Raw genomic sequence first — 25,581 nt, forward strand, 5'->3', positions numbered from 1 at the left:
CACGACAACACTTCCTCCAGACCAAACTGGTTCTGTGTGATAGGGGAATTCTTGTCCTGACAGTTAATTTTTCCCAATATGAAAAACATCATTCTGTACATACAGACTTGTATGAAATAAACAGACGTTTCCTTTAGGTTCTCATGGCTAAGGCAGAAATTGATGGTGAAACCTTTCAAAGCACCTGAAACAACCTGACATCTTACTGAAGCCAATGAGACATGTAAATGGGCACTTTTTTTTTGTTTTCAGGGAAGAGAGAGAGAGAGAGAGAGAGAGAGAGAGAGAGAGAGCGTATATATATATATATATATATATATATATATATATATATATATATATATATATATATATATATATATATATATATATATATATATATATATATATATATATATATATATATATATATATATATATATATATATATATATATATATATGTCTGTGTGTGTGTGTGTCTGTGTGAGATGTGTCTTAAGGATTAAAATACAGGGTCTTTTTTTTAAATAATGGCTTGTGGCCAACAAAGTGTCTGGCCAATCATGTGATTTCATTGCATAAATCAGTTGATTTAATTTGGGTTCTTTTTTTTTCCCCCCCAAGAACGATAGAGATCAAGGTATCCCTTATAACAGTGCGACAAAGGTTACAAAATTCAAAAGACCTTCTGTATGATGGATGATTCTTAGTAAGTAATCTACCATCGTCTGTGCAATGCAGGCAGAGTTATGACCCGACAGCTGCACCAAAACACAACAGCTAGTCTATCACTGTCATTCAGCTTGACATAAAAAGGTCTTGAAAGGGAATAGCCAGAGCCAAACGCCTTTTGAGACACACTAAGAATGTGGTTATCTTGGCTTAAAAAAAAAAAATAAAAAATCACCCCCAAACTGTAAGCTGTGACGTGACCCCCTGACCTTCCCTCACCTCAGAGAGAGCAAGAGAGAGCGAAAGAGCGAGAGAGAGAGAGAGAGAGAAATGATAAAGAGAAATAATGATTGATTGACTGATTTACTGATTGATTGATTCCTGATGCCATTCCTGAGCAAAGTGGACTTGACGAGTGAGACCCAAGGAATCCAGGTGATGTGGACAACAGGAGAGGAAAATAAAATGCAGAAATAAAAAAACCATCACAGCAACAGTGTGGAGGCGGGTAGGAGCAGTGGCAACGCAGAAGCCAGTTCACAGAGTCATCTGGGGGGGAGAAGAAACAGTGACGGTGTGATGAGCCATCACACATTTGTTTTCCTCTTTACATAATTAGCTAACAGATAAACATCATCTGTATTACTCTGATGCCTATAATTACTACAACAGCTACAGTGATTTCACCTATAGCAGATAGTGTTGCCAATAGTCAGCTGCATTTTTATGATCCAGCTCTAGGTTATTAATAAAAATTAGCAAAACAAACAATGACCCTTGTTCTCTTTACAGTAGTATTTTCTGCTATTCTGCTGCTATTCTGCTATTTCCAAACCTGTCACGTCAAAAAAATTTTGTTGACTAAATATCAAAGAGTGACTCCAGTATTTTCAACCTGGTCATATCACTGTCAGATTTGTATAGGATGGTGTAGGGATGATGTATTTTTGTAGACTAACTCAGGAGTTAGCATCACCCTGATTCCCTCAGCAAAAGGCCTATGAGATTTCTGAATTGGATTTTGGATTATTGCGGAAAGCAAGATCTGTGGCAAACACGAGCTAATGATACTTACACATTTCGTAAGCAAGGTAATATTCACAGATTAATAACACGTTTGTCATTTTTGATGCGTAAATTAAATCGCATTTAGTAAAAAGCTCACGTTGATGATAAACAGACTACACTGTGGTTGCAGGACGTAAACGTCACCATCTCTAAGGTTCTTACTGCACAATTACTATACAGATGTTTTATATTAGGTGCCTAAAGCAAGTTGTGACAACACATTTTAACTGTTGCTGCTGCAGAGAGTAGCGATGTGCTTTCAGCTGCTCTAATTTAAGACATGTCACACTCTGTTCCTTTTCAGTACACTCATGTTACACATCAAAATGCTGCAGAGAGGAAACACAGCAATTACATATGCTGACACAAAGTGGATGATAGGCTATAAAACGTAGCCCTGATAATTATCATCACAGCGAGAAGCCTGTGAGGGAGCAGCTGGTGGTTAGCAGAGATCAGACACCACATCTGAGGAACGCCATTAGTATGGGAAATGATCATGTTATCTGCTCTTGCACGATTACATTTTAGTTTTGTTTTTAAATAATCAGAGGCACAAGTATGCTGACATTTTGTACTTGCATTCGGCAAAAATAAAAAGTGTTTCAAGCTTTGATTTATATGCGTATATGAGCCAGACATTTTGGGGCAGTTATATCAACAATGTTTTAAAGTGCCATCTGCTTTTAAATCAGCTTTCCAGTCATTTTAATTTTCTTTAAAAATGTCATATTTGTTAAAAAGGAACATTATCTAAGGTTACATCAATGTTTGGATAGTAATGCATAAAGTTAGATACCAGTCTTGCCTCTAGAGACCTAGATACACCCTATGTCTGAACATAAATGTAAGACCATTTAAGATTTTGCTTTGGATGCAAACTAAGAGCAATACAGCAGAATTATGCTTGGCGAAGTACCAGTTCAGATTGAAGGCGTTTAGAGTGGATTTATCCTGGTGAAGAACCTCTACTGCACACTCTACAAAAGCAAAATTTAAATCCATATTATAGTGTACTCTCTGAGGTCTTTACTTTAACTCTTGAGCACCGAGCCGTTAAATTTAGCATGAATGAATCAGCACACTCACTCGCAGTTTTAAGTAGCTTTCACGATGGACACTCAACTGTACCGCATTTTCAAAACAGCGGATGCGCGAACATCTGACTGCGATGAGGATCACCCTGAACTTTTTCACCATGAAAAGTTAGTTGTTGGTAATATTGTTCTGTACCTGTACGTCTAAACACGTCTCTCTCTGCATTTATGTGGACTTACCTATGTGAGATGTTAAGACCTAAAGGCACGCTGGAAACGTGCAGTTTCATCAAAGATGAGCTCCTTCAGTGTCTCTTTGGGTAGGTCATCCAGCTCCATGTCAAACTTGAATGGGGCCTCAGCAACAGGCTACATGACAAAGCAGAGAGGATATATTGTTGTAACAAAGCAGCTGATGCTGGTGCACCAGCCTGTTCACCAGTCTGACACAGACCAGCCTATGAAGACTGTCTCACCTCATCTGTGGGGTCGTAATATTGCTCCAGGTAGGGGTGCGCCAGAGCCTCCTCCACCTCGATCCTCTTGTGAGGGTTAAAGGTCAACATCTTGTCCAACAGGTCCAGAGCTGCAGCACAAGGATGAGAATATTTAACAGGGCAAAGAAGGCATTAATTAAGGATTGTAAAACAACAGTGAGCTAGCCTGTCCACTAGAGGGTACCATCACACCCTACATGCTTTTTGGATTATGTACAGGTAGAAAACTGAGACTCGGTTTTGGACTTGCCACATTTTTCAAGACTGTACTAGCTCAGAAATTAAAATTGAGAGCTTTTCTTCACTTGTTAGTCCCAGTGTTTTGTCCCTGTGCCAACTGTGCCTCTGACAAAAGGATATTCTGACCTTTGGGATCAGCGTTGGGGAAAAGGCGGTTCCATGGCACTTTGCAGCGCAAAGGCAGCGACAAAAGATAGTTCCTGGCCTTGACATTGATGATGCAGTTGAGATCCTCCTGAGAGGGGGAACCGAGGATCCCTGAGGAGAAGATTGTAAAGATGAATAACTCTGATTCTATGTATGACTGTTAGTGAGTGCACACCTCTAAATAAAATGGACTATCTACTACTTCACACAGCCCCTGCTTTAAGTTTTCAGTCGTGGGGGGTTTCTTGAGAGAAATAACAAGAGTGTGAACCAACAACAATATGACAGAAAGGAGAGTTAACATGTGGTCTAGCACCAAGACACAAAATGTGATCTGATAAATGCATATTCACAGCTACAGTATCTACCGACCTTGCACCAGAAAGCTGTTGCTACTGACATAGTTAGCTGTTAGCCATTCACACCTGTGCTCACCTAGGACTAGCAACTGATAAAGTCAACGACCGATAAGTGGTCCTAATAATTCTGAAACTCAGAGCTCACAGGTGTCCTTAACCACTCTGTAAGGATACTCCTACACAGAGTTTAAAAGCCTGCAACTCCCCTCCAGTCAGTTAGAACTGAAGAAGCCTCATGGATGAAAGGGTGAAACATCTTCAAGAAACTGAAACAAGTCAAGTTACCTATTTAGAAGGTAACCAAGTTACAGCACTTAGAATTACTGTGACCTGGATGACTGAGAACCTTCATCACTCATTTTTATATGAAAATGCTGACCACTTGCTGAGATCAGTAATTGTTTTAACCACAATATCACAGCAGCAACAAAGACAATTATTACCCAATATGTGGTTAAGCTGATCCAAGTAGTGCTTCCCTGGAAAAATTGGTCTGTTGGACAACATCTCAGCCAGGATGCAACCCACTGACCAGATGTCTATGGACTTGGTATAGCCCTGAGAATGAGGAGCACAAAGACACAGTCATGAATCCAGTATATCTCAAGTCAATGTGATATCATTTGGTGGACAATTTCCTGCAAGGCATTAACTTACATGGTTTACACTGGTAAATCAGAAAAAAATATTATTTACCACAATGTTCATGAAACATTCTCCTAACTCTTTAACTATTATGAAAAAAAGCAAAAAAATGTGCTTTAAACTAGAATTACAATTTTAAGAGAAAGCTCATATAAACTGAAATTAAATTCAAGACGTCTACTAATTCTAATACTTAAGTGGAAAAAAAAATCCACAAAAGTATTTCAATCATCCTTGTATCCCTGACTGCATTCATATCAACACTTCACAGCAGGTAAGGACACTCACCTTGGAGTTGAGCATGATCTCAGGTGCTCGGTACCAACGAGTGGCTACATACTCCGTTAGGAAACCGGTGTGATCGTGGTCAGGATCGGCCACACGAGCCAAACCAAAATCACAGATCTGCAGAAAGAGGAGCGACCAGACAATCAAAGAATCAGAGGATTCAGGACTAAAATAAGTGTGATGTTCATTTCATTGACAAATTCAAATGTTGGATATTAGAATTGCTGCCTTGCAGTTTTCTGCCTTCACACACGAGTCAACTTGCATTTCCTAAGCAATAGTTTTAAATGATGGAAATATTTTTGCAAAATATTATGATGTCACAATGAGGCTGATTTTTGACCTTTTAGATATACAATCCTCTAAGTTTATCATTATATCCTATTAGACCTTTGGGTCAAATTTATCATAATTATCATTTGAATTGTTGCCAAAAATGTGTTGCATGAGGTCAGTGACTTTGGAGCTCCAAAATGATGAATCAATTCATCCTTACACCCAAGTGGACTTGACAATTTAACAACTATCACCACAGAGGCACAGAGATGTTCAATTACTTTCAGACCAGACAGTATGCCAGTGTTTCCACCAGCTTTACCTTCACGGGACACTAAAATTAAGCCTAAAAGTATGAAAAATTTAGATAGAAGAGGCCACACGGATGAAAATGTTAATTCTGTGAGGTAAATACCTGATGCTGGTAATGTATAGCATGAAAATAATAACCCACACCCTTGTTAAAATTCTCTTAAAGAGACTACCTTGAGATCACAGGTGGTGTTAAGCAGGAGGTTGGAAGGCTTCAGGTCACGATGCAGGACGTTGGCAGAGTGGATGTACTTGAGCCCTCGTAGGATCTGGTAGAGGAAGTAGCAGATGTGGTCGTTGCTCAGGTGTTGAGTCTTCAGGAGCTTGTACAGGTCTGTCTCCATGAGATCCTGCACAATATATCTGCACAGTGCCACGTTAAAGAAACTTCTACTGCAATATCATTATGTTTTAACGCACATACTACAAGCACAATCTTAAACCTACATATATTTGTCCAGTCCAGTCCGCAAAACCAAGAGAGGCCACAACAACAGGTATATTACATGCTATCTGATGTCAATTTGGCACACTTCATTGCAAGTAACGTGCGGCCTCTCTTATCCCACCAAATATTCTCAGCAGATGTTTGTGAACACCACTCACCGTTTTAACTAGCAATATTCCCAGACTCACCTAACAAATTATGCAATTTTGAGAGTTTCTGCATTAAGAGAAAATTAAAGAACTAACAAAACTACTTTGGCAAAATCATTCACACCTACATGTAAATTACATGTTATGTATTAAGAGGTTTCTTTCCTCTGTTTGTCGCAGCATTAACGTACCTGCCTGTTGGCTTCCAACTGTCACCGTCTACAACAAAGGTGTAACTATTTGGGTCTATTTGTTAAGTTTGCAAATGAAGACATTTCTTTCTTTGTGGAGAAACACCGAGTCCATCTGTCCGATATATTTACATGTTTATTTGCATATCAAGCACGGAAGTGAAATACCTATAACTCTGTGACCAACCAGATTTTAGTCATACCAGTATGTGTGATATTTTTCTTTCATTCATTCATTTTATTTTCCATTCATCTTTACTAACAATAGTATCCAAACTACATATTTAGGTTTTACAGGGATAGTCAAAATGGATTTTGTTGGCATTGCAGAAAACCAAAAAACATGCCTCATTTAGCTGAGACAGTTGTCTTGATTTTGGTGTTACAGCAGGATGGCAGAAAGATAGTCAGACTGCTGACATGACTTGTATTTTTGGGCAACTGCATAATGCTGTCAAATCCCTGAGGTGTCAGGGTGGTTAAATGAGCTGAATGTAACATACTGAAGCCATCTTCATCCCTGTGGGCCTACATCACTTGGTGAAAGAAAGCTAATTTCTTCATAGGACAGATATTTTATCTGGAAGAGTTCATTTTTTGTTGTTTGGGTGAATGCTCATGTTAACTGGCAAGCAGAAAACACTGGCTATGACCGACTTAAGCCCACGGCTAATCAGCTCAGAGTGTGTTAAACTACACACACTGCATTATTAAACCGACAGCAACTATGGACTCGACCAGTTTGCTACTGTTGCTGCTTGGCTACAATGAAGAGCCACTCTGCCAAATATATGATGACAGGTGGCTATTATGTAATATAATATAACTGAAACCCCCCCTCTTCAACAACAAATGCTGGAGTTTAAGAGCGGCTTCACTGTTAACACAAAGTAGTAATTTTAAATGTAATAAACCACGAAACCATGAAAAAGCATATTAATACAGTTAAAGCCCAACCTGAATCCACTAAAAATGCATTAGAACCAAGTGTAAACCTACACTGTCACCCCCCACTGGTATGTCGGCCACTGTTTTCACGCCTAGAGTTTGGCATTACAGCCGTCGCCATTGTGTTTTTTTAGAGCCCGCAGTGACCATATTTGGATGAGAGGGTGAACCTACAGAGGATTTCCTGATTGGATCTAACTGAGAAATTAAGGACATGATGTAGTAGTGACTCGTCAATCACATAGTAGCCACCCCCTGAAGCATACCTGCTTTTACTTTTTATTTTCATTATTTATTTATTTATTTTTAAACTGTAAATGGGACCCTAGTTTGCAAAATAAACATTATGCTGTACTGGAGAATACTGAAACCAGGGATTGAGAGTATAAACGCCTTAGGAAATGGTTATAAATCAAGTGAGAACTAGGGTATGGGTTACATAATCTTAAAGGAATATTCCGGTGTAAATTTAATCCATAGTCTAACACACCTTGACACCGAGTACGATCCCCCCTCGAGAGATAAAGTTTGCAGACCGCTAGCTTACGTAGTTTTAGCATCCTCAGAAATGACCGCACAACAACAATACACTGCAGCAAATGGATCCAAGTATAAATCGCCATCAAAAAGCCACAAATAATGCTTAGAACAGCACCAAACTTCAGCAATAAGCACACAACACCCACAACAAGGAGGCTTCTCGGGTGGTGAGTTTTGTTTATCTTTTCCGTCAAAGCCGGCAACGATATCAAATGTTTGATTCCTCGAAATATGTGCTGGGACCCTGTTTCTAATGTTGCTGAAGTTTGGTGCTGTTCTGAGCATTATTTGTGGCGTACTCGGTGTCAAGGTGTGTTAGACTATGGATTAAATTTACACCGGAATATCCCTTTAAATACAATCTGACTTGTTTTTTGTGGCATCAGTGACATCAACCCCTGCTGGCCATTAGAGAGCATGTAAGTTTAAGAGATGTACGTAGGTTTTACTCTTCAAACCTGGAAGCGCTGGCCACCATTTACACAGTCCATGATTGGAGCATATCTTGACATTTCAGACATCAACAAATCATGTAAATTGTGTGAAAGGATACACATCTTTCATCTGGTCAATGGTTGGTGTGCGGATGATGTCGTTTATTCCGATGATGTTCTCATGTTTGAAGCGCAGAAGGATTTTGATCTCTCTCAGGGTACGTTGGCAGTATGTCTGGTGCTCAAATGGGCTGATCTTCTTAATAGCCACACGTATCTTGTTGTCCCGGTCATAGGCAGAGCTGGGTTATAGGGAAAAAAAAAAAGAGAAGAAAATCACATTAAAGCAAACTATAAGACACTTCTAGGCAAAATACTTTTTATTTGTGTGTATTTACTGAGAAAATGAGTAAAGCCACAAAAAAAACATTTTAAAATATCTTTGACCTACAGAGTGATACTTTAGTTCCCATTCTGTATATTTTGGGTTGGGATGGCACTTGTGTCTCTGCAATAGATGCTAATAGCACCACTTTCCTTACGCTTGTTATCACAACAAGCTGTGTTGTGAGCAAACATGCTTGCTGCTAAAAGCATGTGATGCAGTTGCAGCACAAATCCATAACACAACTAAACAAATGTTACCAAGCTTGATAAGATTTTGTTGGTTTGCACAAACTGCAGTGAGCACCTGTCACATGCAGCTCCACTGCAACAGCAGTTCAGTGTGGCTGATTCTTCTCTCACTGCTACCCACTGAAATATTTAAAGATGATGCACTGCCATTAAATATTAGAAAAAACAAGAGTCTTTTTGAAAAGTAGCTGTCAAGAGCTGACCTTGCTGTCAAATGCTGCTTCCTTCTTGTGGTTTTCCAGTGGAAAGATTTAATGTGAAGTAGTAACTGCAGGAAATGTTTGGTTGTATTAGCGATATCTTTACATGGAAAATATTCATCTGATACAGTGTGGAGCAGAAAACAGTGAAGCTTCTGCAGTAGCTGTTAGATAAAATAAGGAATGTAGGAGTGAAACAAAGGTCCCAGCCACAGACAACGCTGCTTTACACAAGAGCTACTTATGAGCAGATACCTGACCCACAACAGGCATCAGTTTAGTATGATGAGCAGGGGCCCAGCTGGCTTCAGAGATGATCCTTGATTGGTCTAGCTGCAAAGCCTCGCAGGTCAACAACTGACCTTTTTAGATTTAAGAAACATGGAATTTCTTAATTTTATTCATTTTCTAGAAACATTCTTCTGACTTTTAAGTAGTGCACTTAGAATATGTGTGCCTGTATTGAGGTTTTTGAAGGCAATTTAAGACAAACGACCTCTTGCCTGTTCATGGTCAGCTCTGTACACTGCCAGCCAACAGTTTGCAAGGCTAAGGTCAAGATGCACGCACAAAAAAACAAAAAAAAGCCAAAGGAGAAACACACAGAGTTTAAACCAGAGTTTACTCCGCATGCAATTGTTTCTCCTTGGTAACAATGTGCTTAAAAAGCAAGTTTCTAGCAGCTGTCACGTTTAGGTGCGTGTTTGATGTTAGAACAGGACAATGACAAGGTGCTATTGAATTTCATTTTGATGATTAAGTTATTGTACTACAAAATTCTGTTTTTCAAATTAAGCAAAATGCAAAAAAAATAAAAACTGAGTCACTGTCTCACATTTGTAAAAATGTCAGACTGACTGTGTGTGCCTACACCCAGCCGACTAATTGTTCTATTCCATTCTGAAATCTTGGCCTGGCCTGTGATACACCTCCTCCACACTATTCCAGGTACAGACATGTCCTCTGTAGAATTACTGACTCTTTCCACTTGCTTAATATTCAGACTTCACCATGCTTAGTCATCCTGAGGTATTTTAACCTGCATTTTAAACCCCAACTTCATCTCCAAAAAGCTGTCATCTGAATACTTTTAATTCCAGTAAAAAGGGAGTGAAAAAATAAGTCCAAATGTTGGTGTTGCCTTCAAGTGGTGTGACTCATACATATGTATATTGTTTTACTTCCTTTATATGACATTGCAAGGATAGCATATTTAGGTTTTAATGTAACAGAAATTCAGTTGACCTATTTTGAAGGCTGTCACAATCAATACAATTTATAGTTGGGTTGGGTGCACAAACTGGCCAGACATCTTCAGTGCACAGGAACTGACACATCAAAACCAAGTCCAGCTCAACACCTACTGCCAAGAAATGCAAAATTACTGCTGTGGGCTTCCAAGATTTTCTGGTCTTAAAATGCTGCAACTTGCTGCCATTTGGTGCCAACACAAACCTGATATTGCCCAATGAAGTGGTACTTCACATTAAAAAAATTGCAATATTATGGTTTACATAAGTCCTTAAGCTTCATCATTTACATCTAGCGAACAGTGAGGGTATTTCTGCACATTACAAACAACAGAACTGACTGAAAAACACCCACAGAGTATGACAAAATAAGAAAATGAGTTGCTATAGTGATGGGGGTGTAGGGACTGAAATGTAAACACAAGTGTGCCTGCCTTCTGCAAGGGAAATATGAGTGACCTTCCTTTCCACTTGTGTGAGAGGAATGTGTGTGTGTGCGTGTGTGTGCTTGTGTGTGGGAGGGAACAGTTTGCCATGTAACTGTTCTACAGTAGAAGAGACCCTTATGTAGAGAGAAGTTACAAGACTTACTCATCAAAGCCAACGTCTGATCCAGGGCAGAGCCATTTTGGCAGAAATATATCTTCAGATTTTTTTTAGAACAGTCAATGGTACAACCCCCACCAGGTTTTTCTAATGCAGAATGTAAACTCTGAAGCAGACAGTCTTCACAATGCTTTGTTGTCTCCAGCTGTATGAAAATGAATGCAATTTGGCTAATTGTTTCTCTATTCTTTTAAAGAATAAGAGTGTCATTTAGCTTTATCTACAGATTGTGCACCAGTTGTATTTCACATTATCCTCTTAAATTTCATAACTAGACATTCATTAATCAACACATTTTATAAATGTATTAACTGTTTAACCATTCATCAAGCAAAAATGCAAAATGTTCAATGGCTCCAGCTCCTAGAATGTGAGATTGTCGCCTTCCATTTTATATATTGGAAAATATTTTTAGGGTTAGACTGTTTGTCTGACAAAACAAGGCATGAGACGATGTCCTGGTTTGAGGTTTCTTGCACTTGGAGAAATTAACATTTTTGCTGCTTTGCTATAATCTGTAAGAAGACCAAAGGATCATTTGAGAAAATAATTGGCAGATTCACTGATAATACAAACAATTGTTACTTGCAGCCCTAGTTTAGTTATTAAGTGATGGTTTGCTGCTTTTCCACCTTTTATATTCACAGGTGATAGACGAAAATATGCACCCTGATAATGTATAAAAATAAAAAGTCTGAATTTCTCCCAAGACACAGGGCTGCAACAGAGATCCACAGCTGTTAAAAGATCATAGGGATCATTTAACATTTTCGGAAATTTTATAGATAAAACTAATAATCCTCATAAAACTAATTGACAGGGTAATGGATAATGATTTCATCACGATAGGGCTCAAGGCCCTATTCAAAACCATTTCTAAAAACGGTTGCTTTAAAATGCACTAAACTTAAAATGCACTGAACACTAAACTCCCATCTTAATGAAATATACAGTATGTGCCACTTGATGACACCAGAAGTGTAACAGAAGGAACCTTTGAGGAAGTACAAACTACACCAACTTAACTATGTAGTATGACTATGCTTTCCTTGGAAAATGTCCTCTCTGGCCAAGAGTCTTGGGCTATTCTGTCTTACCACTGAAGGGTGGACTTAAACTCTGAGAATGGCGCTCTAAGGCAATAAGCAATTTTTGATGGTTTTGATTGTTACTGAGGTGAATTAGCTATGCCTGGCAGTGACACCACACACCTGGCTCAGTGCTCACAGCTAGCTGATGGTGTTACCTGTCTAGACAGCTGACTGAAATTCCTCACGGTACAAACACTGGCAAAGCACTCCTTATGTTTTGCACAGTAGCTCAATCCAACGGGAGGCAGCATACAAACTGTTGCAATTTTTAAGCCAAATGCCCAAATTCACTGGGTCAAGTTTCACAAAGATACATATTTTCTGAAGCCATTTTTCATTTGAACTCCAGACAATGTCTGGAAAATCAGGTCTGGCCATTTTCACGAGTTGACCTCTATATATGTTGCACACAACAGCAGATTGTCCATGTCAGATGCCCTCTCGCCTACAGGAAATACCATTTGGTTTAGGCAAGGGGTGGAGCTTGGTTAGTGACTGCAACAGGAGGAGAAATGACTCATCTGCAAATTATGGCTGTTTATACGTTGATATCAATGCTACATGCATTTAGAGGAAACAGTGCACCGATCCGATATTAAGATCAGTTATCGGCCCTGATATTGACAAAATAGCTGTATCGGAGAAATTAACAGATCAACGGGCCTTTTTTTTTCTCATTTCAGGCAGCACAAAAAAAATTACAGTGATTTCATTGTTTTCATTACATTTTGTATCTAATGTGTACTAAACGCAAAGGATGTCAGTTGTTCATATTCATATAAAATAGAGGAAATACTAAAATACAATAACAAGAGGTGTGTTTTATTTGGCCCACTTAGGAACACAATTTGATGCTGGTTTGGAGTCACTGGGTCACATGACATAAAAGATATTGAAAAAACTGCAATTATTTTGTATTAACATACTTATGCTAAGTAATTTAATGACTTTCTTTTATTGTCATTCGAATTGCAATGGGAACGAAATCTAGTTTCAATTGCTCAGGATAGTGCAAGGTAAAAAAAAAAAAAAAAAAAAAAACAGCATGTAAATTTCGGATGTTGGAAAGTCGGATGGAGGGAAGCAGCATTCTCTGCGGATTTGCCTCCAGCCCAGCTGTTTGCCCCGTTGGACAGCTGCGTCTCTGTCCTCGGTAACAACGTCTCCGCTTGCTCCTCTGTCTGCTTGTGATGCTAGAAGCGTCCATAGCAACTGGGTCTTGACGGCGTAGGTACCAAAATCAGTTTCCAGCGATTCAGCATGAGGCTCTGGGAGGTGAGCTAACTGTCCTCCTGCTGCTAACACTGGGCCGTAATGTCGCGGCTGGACCCGAGTGAATATCCGCCGAATATCCAAACTGAAACTAACCAACACTGTCAGGGTGACAGTGCATGTGTGAACGCGGTTTTAGGTCTTCTTATGTCTAGCTGTGATGGACATTTTTTACAATACTGAAGAAAGACACATGCATGTAAGGCTGGGCAGTATAACAACTTTTTAAGATCTATCAATACATTTTCAAACAAGTTATAGTTTAAGACAATATGAATTATCAATTGCAACATAGGCCTCAGTAGCATCCATGTAATTCCGGGTCACGCTGCTTACGTGAATGACGGAGACGCTCGTTTATGTTTGAGACGAAACACGGTGTATTGGTCTACTGTGTCACAGTGAGATGAGAATGAGGGATACAAGCATCGTTAGGAAAATACGTCCCAGTGACGATACATTTCACATTTCATTTAACTAATGACAATAACACAGACTTTGATTGGTCTCAAACTACAGTGGACTTGGTTGAGACATTCTACTCATGCTATTGTTTATTTTTTTTATTTCATGTCTGTGCCTTACTTAATAAAGATGCACTTGTGACAATAACAGCTGCTTGGATGCAAGAGGGGAGAGAATCTGCTCTGCGCTGCCTTTCCTGTTTCCTCTGCTTCTGTATTGTTTTGTGAGCATGCTCAGTACTCAGGAAGAAGCACAGAGAGAGGGGGGTTCAGTTTCCAAGGAGATGGGAATACAAGGCTTTACACTGCAGCCGATGTGTTATGCAATAGGGCTGTTACCATGACAATCTACAAGGGGTTGGGTTGAAGGAAGAAGGGGAAAAGATCCCTATAATACAGGCCGATGCGCACCAAGAAAGTGCAGATATGAATGTCCAGGTATCACTGAGACATTGCAGAGTCCAACATTTTGCTGAGGCTTTAAAGGAAGCCTGAGCTGAAGCGTCAGGTTGGAGGGACTGACTTCAAACAGCTTCAGGCTGGCGTGCAGTGAGACCGTTTGTTGCATGAAGCAATTCACTGTAGGATTAGAGGGTCTTTGGATTATACCATTTACAGTACAATCACAGGAGGTCATCAATCACATCCATGATTATTCAGTGTGTTACAATGACATTCAGTTTCATCACTTTTGATATATTGACGATATATCTAGTGTTATACAAATTAAAAGATTTCAAGTAATGTTAAAATGCAAATCTAAGTCAAAATCTAAAAAATACATTTAATGAGGGGTTTATTAATTACTTTTCCTGCATCTGGGTTATTGATTACGATTATACAACTTCCTGTTTGTCTGTGCACTGACCCCAATCATCATTTTTTGACAAGGTGACTGTGAGGGGTTTGTGATTCCAAGAGCCCCTCTACGAAGTTCACAAACTAGCTTTGCTCCATCATCCCGATGTTAAAAACAAAGGACATAAATAAAATACTGGCACACAAACAAGTCTTTGATGATTTATGATGCTATGTTGCCTTTGTGAGGGAAACAGACGTAAAGAGCCATTGATAAGGCACCTTGACTCACTTTACTGGGTCCGTTTTGTGTTTTGTTTTCTGCCTTTATAAAAGAAAAACACATAATGGATAAATTACACTGAACAATACATTTCAACCTTGGTAACACTGCCAAGTTTTTTTTTTCCTCTTCAAAACTAGCATGGTTCATGCACGGCCCAGGACAGGGAGGCTCTGCAGTGGGTGACTAAAACCACCAGTCACTTGTACCCACTGGCACCCATCAGTCTCAAATAGATCGCATGCATCACACTTTCTACCCACAGCAAACGTGAAGGCTACACAACATCCTTAGAGATTGCAGTGAGGGTCACACAATTTATGTTCTAGGCTCAAGGCTCAGGCAGCTTACTGCCTGGCTAATCCATTTCCTGAATATGATTTCTTACCAATTATAGTATCTGTACTTGTGACAACAATGATAAATTTCAGTGTTTGTGCTAGCATGTGAAATATACAATACACTTTAGTAAGAAGTGAGATATTGGCTATAATTAAGCCACTTACAGCTATGAAGTCAAGGCATTACAGAACATTTGTTTGCATTCATAGATGAAAAAAAGTTTACAAGTTGCAATTAAATGTGAACGATAAAAAAAACCTAATTTCCCCTCTCCTCCTTCCTTTATTGTCTCTTATGAGCAGATATGTGATGTATCAAATGTATTGATTGCATTAGCACTTAATATGAATTATTTTTCAGTTGGTATGATTGAAGCTGGAGCCTTTTCACTATTCTAATATAGCATCCACTCATATAGCAACTGGATTACACAACGGGCTTAACAGAGACGGCATTAAAAACAATCCAGCTAAATACAGATGACTTTTCTTGCTGACACAATAAAAGACATTTTGGCGAAAAAAATAACATTTGTTCTTTTTCTGTCTTTAAGGATTACTACATGGTTAGGTTTGAATCCTTCATCACAGCAACTAGCATGACATCAGATTAAATGTCTATACTCCATTTACTTACTTACTTACGGTACTTACTTACTTAATTACTTGACATAATGAATGCAGAGAACCTCTCTGGCATATAAAAGAAAATGATATGTAAATAACAGCTGTGTCCACTGTGAGAGAGGTCTGACAGAAAATAACATTTTTATGATGAGTCTAAATGGCCCCTTTATGCAATCTTAAAAGGCAAGATGACGCTAAATGATCCACTGGTCAATAACGTGTTTCCTTAGCGTTTAGTGTGAGCATTTATGTTAAACACAGGTTTGCGGATTGAGGCCCATCAGTGGTGAAAGCAGTGTAACCCACACAGGGTAAAAACACTGTAAATACTGTACAGTCTTGTCTAATGTGAAGTATAGCATCCCTCCTACAAAAAGCACTTATGCCCCCTCTCTTTTTTTTTTATTTATTTCTATGCCTATAAGCACTCAGCCACTGCCACACAAAACTGCTGTATAACCTCTAGCTCTCAGGTGCTGACCAAACACACGGACCTTGGTATCTGTTTGAGCTCGTTATCAGCAAGGTCGCAGATTCTGTCGTCATTCGAGCCTCTACATTCTGACTCACTTACATACATCAAAATTCTGCCAATTAAACGAAGTATCCTCTTGTATCCCTGAATGACAATAACCAATTAGCACAAGAGCTTTGCTTTCAGGAAATTGTAAAATGGCCTCTCTCACAAATTTCTAACATTTCAAAGACCAGGCAATTAATCCCAACATACACTGAGAATAAATTGATTAGTAACTTGTTTTAGCCCTACTTAGCTGTAGTTTAATCAAGCAAAAATAGCAAAGGATCTCTAATAACAGTTCCTTAAATGTGAAGATTTGCTGGTTTTCTGTAATATTATATTTCTAACTTTTGGACTGTGGAGTGGACTAAATAAACATTTAAAAAACGCTCACCTTGGGCAGTGGCCTTTCATACACTTAACAATTCAATTAAAAAAAGCTGCTCATCCTGACAAAATTTCCCTAACCCTAACCCTACAAGCCACAAGGCAAATCAGCCACATCTGACTGCTGACTCTTGTTTATCAAACCACAAAGGTGATCTGTAATTTAAGCTTATAATTTCTAACATTAGACAAAAGGGGCAGTAGGCCCCTGCTGCTTCAACAACAAAGTTTTCAAAAAAGGACGTAATTTATATGCAAATAAGTGGCTCATCTTGATGGTGCTTTAACAATGCACAACAGTTGAGACTGCAGAAAAAAAATCACAAAAACGTGACAGACATGAGAGAATAAGTATGTAGGATGGCCCTCGAGTCTGTCAGTGATGCAGATTTAACTTTTTTTTTTGTGCCCAAAGGAGCACGACTTCACTTTAAAGATGACTCAAAAAGTGTAGTACTCATAACAGTTCTCATGTGTGCTGATTTCGATGGAAGCTTGACTGATGCAAGAATGCTTTGATATAAAAACAATTCCAAGAGATATAATCAAAGCCGTCTGACCACTTCTGCAAATGTTACTTTGCATGACATTACTGTCACTGTTTTTTCCCCTCACAGACCACAACACATTCATATTGTGTAATGTGGTTTAAGCAAAGGGGTTTGTGCTCTTTTCAGTCAGTCCATTTCCTGAAAAATGTGTGGATGCAACACATGAGAGCCGACATGCAAAAGCAGCTCAGTAATCAAATGCATCCGTCAGGTTTTGATGATGAACATCGATATCAGTTCCAATGCAACAAGCAGCAGTGTGCATGAATGTTTTACTTGTTTGTTGAACCAGAAGTCATTGTGCTCGTCTTGGCGGGCGTAATCACCTAAATTACACAAATTACATCTCCTTCTGAATTGCACAACAGGATTTGAGAGTGTCAAGGCTCTCATTCTCTCCCTGCCTTTCCCATTGGCTGTTGAGTGGTGGTACTGATGTCAGAGGCAGAGCGGTTGCCATGGAGATGGGCGCCACGGTGGCATTTCAAGAGGACGGCTCATGGCAGAATGAAGCAAAGCATCAGCGACGTCTGGGAATCAGGCAGGTCAAGGAGTCGAGATCAAGATAAGGAGTCACCAGAGGAGGACATGAATTACAAAGAAATGTAATTTCTGGTGTAGGGTTGATGATGACATGTGCTGAATGGAACTCTGTTGACAAGAAGTACACTGTATTTCACAACAACTGTCTTAAAACTATAAAGTTAAATCCAAATTTAAATGTTGATTACGAAATGCATTTTCAACATTTCAAAAGTAAGTATTTCTTTGGTTTCTCTGTTTTATCATTGCAAATATAACATTGTTCAGTTTTGGTCTTAGGACATCACATTGCGCTTTGTTTAAAAAAAAAAAAAAAAAAAAAAATCTACTGATAGCTTTTGACGTCTTTCAATTGGCATTACAACTCAAACACATGGGCTGCTCAGTTTTCACAATCAGTGAATAACAATAACATTGACGCCATGACTTATCTGGTCAACTTAAGTACAGTTTCCTTGTCAATTACATTGTAAAATTAAATATTTCCTCTAACATTCATTCAGTTTGAACAGGCTGCCAGCTGAGCATTTAGTGCCATAGCAGTTGCTGGTGACAAAACAACACACATCAGAAAGGTTACTAATTAGCTCCATGCAGTGCAGTATAAATTTGGAAGAAAGAAGAAAGCATTCTAAATGAACTGATCCTGGATATCCTGAGACAAGATATCAGAATCAGGTTTAGGGTTCAAGCCTTTTCACCAGAAATGTGAAGCAATGCGTTGCCATCCCATTGTTCTGTTTCTTCCACTTTGCCATTAACGTGGCGAAAAGATGGAGCCTGTCCGATTACCACCATTCATTTTAGGAATAAAACTTTATATGAATATAGGCCACTTCAGCAACGTTCCTCCATGATCTAACTATTCAAGTGGGTGGGCTGAAAAGGTAGAGTATGCCACAGTAGCTTCTGAATATCATCACCGAGGGTGATACAGTATCTCGCGATTGTGTAAGCAGACAGTGTGCACGCACTGAGGCTTGTGTTAAGAGGCTCAGAACACCGTCAATCTGCGCAGACCTCAGCCACTGGAAAGCCCTGACATGCAACAGCCTTACAGTCAACAAGAGGCTATTGAAAACAAAAATAGGCCTACTCTGAAAATGACACAGACGTGCCTCACTGTCGACCGCCCTCTTATCATGCAGTATAACACAACCAGATTATGTCCTTAAAGCTCTGTAAAACATATCAACCACCACACGTATCCTTGTACAAACAACTTAATACTCTTCATTGTACATGTTTTATGTCTATTGGCTGTAACTAACTTTAAGGACAAGATATAGGCTGATTTTAAATGTACTGTCTTTCGTCATCCTATTTAGATTTACACAATTGTTACAACATAACCCACCTGTGACCATTTTAAAAAAGGTTACCCATAGCCAAGAGTGCTAACAAAGATTTTAAGAAACATTCATCTTCATCTTTATGTCAAAAGCAGAGCTGGATTTTGACTCTGTTAACATAAACTCTAAAGAAGGATTTTGGATCAATTGTTGGTGACAATACAAATTGTTGTAGAACACTCCAAAGGACACAGTTGTGATACCTTGTTCATAAGTGATTGCTGTTAGGTCATATTTGACAAGACTGGAAGCCGACAAGAGAAAAGAGTTTTGTCAATGCTGAAACTAACAATATCAACGTTTTCTAAACATTTCGAAATCAACTCACACACTTGTGCCGTCTTTCCAGTACATCTGCCAGCCTGTCTCTACTCAATACTCAGACATTTCGCTCACAACTGGTCTACCTGCTTGAAGGTGTGTCTTAAACAAATGACGCTCTTGTCCCAATCCCTGTAGTACTAGCCGAGAATCATTGCGAAGTGGTTTCACTTATTCAGTTACAAACAAGTTTCATGTCTCATACCCCCTCTTTATTTAGTCATTTAAAAGCTTTTATTATGAAGCAGTGTTACAAAAAAATGTTGTGTGTTAACCAGTAGTAACAAAACATAACTCCTGAAACAGCTGATAACACGAGCAGATACAAAAAAATAAATAAATAAATAAAATCCTCAGCCAGTAAGATAAAATGCATTTGGACAAGACACTGAAAACAAGAAAAGCAGGGTACGGAGACAGCAATATTACTTTAAATGCATGTGAATGTAAATCTTTTAAGTACCCAGAATGTTCATACTGTGTTGCTTACCTTTAATGGGTTGGGATTGTTTGCAATATTACAAAGGATTTTTGGGATCAATTATTTTTGCATCACAACTGTCATTATATCAGCAACAAGGTGAATAAAATCGATAAAATAGATGATGTGACATTTGGTGGGGTCTGTAACAAACTACAATTTTCATTACATGCTGTTTTGTAACACAGTTTAGCTTTATCAAAAGCAGCTTATGCAATTTGGGTATCGCACTTAGTCATAATGTAATTCTGACAATATGATTAACTGGAGCCTTAGAATGTTTGGAATGTATTTTTTCATTTGATTCAACAAACAGTTTCCCAACAGGAAGTATCACCATGCTTTAAGTAATTTCTTTAAATCAGACTGACTGAAGATTTTGCTAATGATTTCTGAGCTTTAAAAATGTCTTGTGCATTTCTAATTGTTTCCAATAAACCTTTATGTGTGAAGTGAGTGCTTTTGCATAAAATGTTCACAATAAAATATGACCATAAAGTCAACCTTTCTGTCTTATAATGCTTGTTGAATGCAGCAGGTGCATATTGCTGCATTGCCACCAGAGCATAGTCAAGAAATACTTCATTATGATTTAAAAATAATTCAGATGCAAACCAAGGGATGTCTGAAGTACACGCTGCACCACTTTCTCTGGCTGCTGCACATCAAAGCAATATGACCAACTGACTCAAATCTGCAGGTCTCAAGAAGAACGCAGCAAGACGAGTGCAAGGAGGCTGAGGCTGACACATCGCCCACTCCAACTGCCTTTGAGCAAACCAAAAATACAGAAACAACACCAAAGTAAAGAACTGGGCTTTCACATGAACATGAGTGAAGATCACAGTAAAACTGACAGAATATGATTTTTGCTGCTAGCATTGAGTCAGGACAGTCACTTAAGGTCTACAAGCTGAAAAAAGTTATTGAACAAAGAAAGGGAGCATTGCTCTTGTGAAAAAAGAGAAGAAAAAAAACAACAAAGCCTACAAAGCCTCAGAAAATACAGCACAGTGCTCTCTACAATTATATAGTCACCACAGTTTTACATTTTTGCAAAATTTAGTCTCACGGGACTTGCAAAAGAAAAAAAAAAAAAAAGATCACATTTAATAGACACAACGTTTTTGCAACCTGACATTTTGCTGGCTTAGAGATTTTGCCAAAACCAATACAAACCCAGTCCCTGTAACATAAGCCAATCTTGATGGACTTGTCTGTGCCTGTTGCTCTAATCTATCATCGGTGATGTCAGGAAACGAGAGCTATCTTAATACGACTGTTTAACTAAAAAGGTTTTTTGGGTGCTGTACTGTAGCTACTCAACAATACACTGTATCATTGTTTCCACTGGAAAAATTTATAGTTTTAAAACTTGAATTGAAGGAATAAAGCTTAAATGTTTGATATGACCTGCACGTCACAGTTCAAACCTTCCCCAATCAAACAAATAATTGGATTAAAACATTCTGAAGTTAAAATAATCTGGTCACAACACGCTTCAACATAAGACAGATTTCTGATTTTGAAGCCAACTGTCAAAGGAAAATATGGATACTGACTTAATTTGAGAGGGACAAAGATATACTTATTATATGCCTGGCAAATTATAAGATATGATATTCAGCATCTCGTTAGAAGAATATGTGCTGTTGTGTATTTTGACAGACTACCAATACAGATAGTCTGAATCTACAAAGAAACCAATATCTACTGTTGATTGAATTTAGTGGAGTAAAAAGTCAAATGTTTGCCTCTAAAATTTAGTGGAGTGTAAGTTCAAGGTAAAAGTAAATGGAAATTTGTACTCAAGTACCTAACAAATTGGTTCATCATTGTTTAAAGTCAAAAAAGTCTCAGTAGCTCCTAAAGTCCAAGATTATGTCCTCAAATGTCTTGTGTTGTCAGCAACCCAAAGATATTCATTCTACTGTAATAAAGGAAGAGAAAAGAAAATATTTACATTTAAGACGCTGGAATCAGAGAAATCGATGGACTATCAAAATAGTTAATAATAATGAATTTGATAATAACTAATATATTAATTGTTGCAGCTCTACTAATAATCAGTATCAACCTTGGAACAACAATAGCTGAAAGCACAGGGAAGCTGGCAGCACTGGTGGCAAGCATGGCTGAACAGATAACAAAAGGAGCTTAGGGCCCAGTTTCAGTTTACAGAAACTTCATTATAAGAAAGTTCAAGGAATAAACGTCACTGCTGCCCACATGGTTTGACAAACAGATGATCTCTGAGAGGTTATGTGCAGAAACACCTCAGTGATGGGAACCAAGCCTGTGACGAATTTAAAAAAAATCCCATGAGTTCACACACAAATCAAGATTAATTGTTGGCTAAGATGATGCAATGTCTAACTTTACCTATTGCAAAACAGTACTCTGTATGAGCTGAGTTTCAGGTAGGACATTGCAGAAACCTATAATATCATGACAGCATGTTTAGTACAAACGTTGACCGTGTTCATTTGTCTGTCATTCCCAAAAGCCTTACTTCACAGATGGCCAGACTGTTTGGAGTTTTGGATCAAAATGATTGCGACAAATGTCCCATGGGACCAAAATGCCTGTAAAGCACGGCAATCAGGTGAAGAATGGACAAAGCTGAGTAGATCCCAGTCCAATGGTTCAACTACACTTTTTGTTGTTGTTTGTTCAGCAGTTATTGTCTGTTTTTTGGTAACGACAAACATTTCTACCAGCTCATATTGTGATAATTATTCTTTAAAGCTGTAACGATGAATCAATTAGATTTGAAGTCAATTCTTCCAGCTTCTGAATTTGAATATGCTCTAGTTTCTTAACTCCTCTATGACAGTTAATAAAATGTGTTGTGTTGAGAACAAAACAAGACATTTGAGCAAGTCATCTTGGGTTTTGGGAAACACTGATCAACGTTATCCATCATTTTCTGACATTTATAAACAAAACAACTAAACCATTAATCAAGAAATACTGGACAGATTAATTGACAACGAAAACAATCATTGCAGTCAAATCATCGTTGACTCCATTGTGTTGCTAATTCTCTTTAAAGAAACATTTGATTTGGTCAGGAAAAGTCTGTCTCGGACCAGAATATTTTGCAAATTCTGCTGCAAACCGGTCACCAAAAAAAGACTCAAACACCACTAACCTCTAATATCACCTACGCGAGAACCATGCAAAACAGTACGGAGCTGGACCATGGATGAGAGCAACAAAATCCAATTGTGCGCTCAAAAGAATCAAAATGTTGAAACATTGCCAAGCTTTTAGCTGAACATCACTTTACGGGCTCAGAACACTTTTCTGAAGTAGTATTCATGGTAGAACAACCTCACAGACAACTCTTTACAACTGAACATCCTTCCAGCACTGGGGCTTTGATGGTGAACTGCATTTTATCTGGTTTGCTTTGCTTGAGCTACAGTATACACCAGTCAACTGATGATGGGGGATCATACAAGTAGCAAATTTGGCTGTGTGCTTTTGGTGGGTTTCCATTCTGCAGACTAAAAGATGCTCAACAACCCACTGTCGCTCTTTACTGTAGGCAGACAATGTCTCAAATCGGTGTTCTCAGAAAAAAAACACAGCTCCTCTCAACACAGCAAGGAGAAAAAAAAAACTATGCTGTTGTTGTCTGACACAAGGACAATATTATGTAATACAGTACAGCGTGCACATTTAAGGTCAACTACATTATCACAGGCTACAGAAACAACAAGATTTAGTGCTTTTAGAGAGGAGGGTAGGATTTGACTTCAGCCCAAATCAGATTTACTTTACAAACTTTGAACAGAATGAATACCACAAATTTACAGAATGAAGACAACATTTATGCAGTTGATTTAGATTTAGATTTAGATGTAATAAATTGCGTTTTGAGGGGTTGATCCTCTGCTGCCTCCCGAGTAACATGTCATCATTGGTCCCTCACATAAATGTCTTCATATAAAGTGTTTTGATCCTGCAATCAGTTTCATGTGATGCACAAGGAAAACCCCTTGACATACTCCTTTAATGCATTCTCAGGCATATTATGCAAATATCGCCTACATAAATTAAACAGTTTTTGGGTGATAATATACTGAAAAACAAATAAGATGTAGTATTACTTCTAGATTAAATTGTTAAGTACTAACAGCAGTGCATATACCACCAGATCAATTCATTTCGGTACCTGTTGCAGAAGTAGTATTAAAGAAACTCTAAATGTGTTCATTTTCTAAACTGTCCGTGACATTTAATAGTAAAAGATGGGAGCCTTAAGGCGAAGCAAATGGCATTTAATTTAAAAAAACAAAACAAAACAACCTGTGCCCCACTCATGCAAGTTTGTGGTACTTCAAATACACTTCCAGCTAAAGTACACCGACTTCTCGTCGGTGATGATTACAACACAAAATGCACCCTAACGTGAACTAAAAAAAAAAGAAAAAGAAAAAGAAAAAGTCGTGATTTAATCTTCCTTACTCGCACACGGTGTCCGTCTTCTCTAACATTGGGCTGACACTGTTGCTTGCTAGCTAAAACATGACATTAACTAGTTGTGTTGAGCGGAAAATATGTAAGTTAGCTAGCGATACATCAGGCCGATAAGATGAGGTGTAAACTCCGAACAACATGAAAAATGTTAGGTAGGTAAACACTGTCTTACCACACCATCCCGTAGGCTCCTTCCCCGATGTAGGAGAGGTTGCTGTACCGAGGCCCGACGTCGAAGGCCTGCCCGCGGACCAGCTCCGTTCCCGACCCGGGGCTGGGGCCGCAGCCAGCAGGGGCAGACACCGCAGCTGTCGCCATTATGATGACTGGCCTTTTACAACGCTACCAAATAAAAAAAAGAGCGACTGAGATTAGAAAATATATATATATATTTGTGTGTGTGTATATGTCCGTCGTCGCTGTGACTGAAACAGAGCTTTCAGAGTGGCAGAGGCCTTCACTACGTGTGGAGTGCTTTTTCCTTCCGTTAGTGTGCGTTCAGAGCGACCACACCACTGCTGTGCTGTCGCAGGCAGGCAGGCAGGCAGGCAGGGGCGAGGAGCGGAGAGGCTGCTGCTGCTGCTGCAGGAAATAACGAAGGCAGTCATGTGATCCGGTGTTTTCGCTTTTCCCTTTTTTCTTTCCCTTCTTCCTATTTTTTTTTTTTTTTTTTTTTTTTTTTTTGGGACGATCAGTGTTGCTTTCATGTACTACTTCCACACAGTAGCACAAACAAAACAGAAAGGTGTTAGATGCAGTGAGTGGTGGATGAAGTGCTCAGATCCTTCACTGCAGTGAAAATATTTATTCCCACACATATATACAGTTTTTTTTGTGGTTTGTGAAAAAAAAAAAAAAAGGAAAATAGTCACAAAATGCAGTCATAATCACAACTGACTGATCAATTAACAAAAATGTTGCTACATATATAATAAAGAAAATGTAGGCTACATGATTTACCAATCATTTCAGCTGTACTTGTTTATACTTTTGGGTAGTTGATCTCACAACGAATCTATTTTTACCACCTTTTTTGACTGAAAAATAAAAATGCTGTAATGTTATTTGCCCTGAATCAAGAGGAATGACATCCTGACAGCTCCATCTGCTGGTGACAACATGACATGACAGCATTTCC

General features: G+C 38.7%; 1 protein-coding gene across 1 annotated transcript; it reads right to left on the reverse strand.

Annotated features, from left to right (window-relative positions):
• Positions 1–856: 856 nt before the first annotated feature.
• On the reverse strand, positions 857–25,029 carry mapk1 (mitogen-activated protein kinase 1). The gene is made up of 9 exons (XM_037099233.1): positions 24,616–25,029; positions 8,352–8,534; positions 5,696–5,885; positions 4,935–5,051; positions 4,445–4,559; positions 3,622–3,753; positions 3,235–3,344; positions 2,999–3,127; positions 857–1,202 (listed from the first exon to the last, which is right to left on the reverse strand). Exons 1-8 carry the CDS (start codon positions 24,759–24,761, stop codon positions 3,011–3,013), a joined length of 1,110 nt encoding a protein of 369 aa, XP_036955128.1. The 5' UTR covers positions 24,762–25,029; the 3' UTR covers positions 857–1,202; positions 2,999–3,010.
• Between the last annotated feature and the right edge of the window lie 552 nt (positions 25,030–25,581).

The sequence above is a fragment of the Acanthopagrus latus genome, chromosome 5 (genome assembly GCF_904848185.1).
Source record: "Acanthopagrus latus isolate v.2019 chromosome 5, fAcaLat1.1, whole genome shotgun sequence".
Lineage (NCBI taxonomy): Eukaryota > Metazoa > Chordata > Actinopteri > Spariformes > Sparidae > Acanthopagrus > Acanthopagrus latus.

Excerpts from the sequence above, each read along its gene's own strand:
- mapk1 (XM_037099233.1), bottom strand. The coding sequence starts at position 24,761 with ATGGCGACAGCTGCGGTGTCTGCCCCTGCTGGCTGCGGCCCCAGCCCC. Across the intron at positions 4,560-4,934 it reads AGATCATGCTCAACTCCAAG|GGCTATACCAAGTCCATAGA; the intron begins GTGAGTGTCCTT and ends CCTCATTCTCAG. Across the intron at positions 3,345-3,621 it reads CCCCAACGCTGATCCCAAAG|CTCTGGACCTGTTGGACAAG; the intron begins GTCAGAATATCC and ends CTTGTGCTGCAG.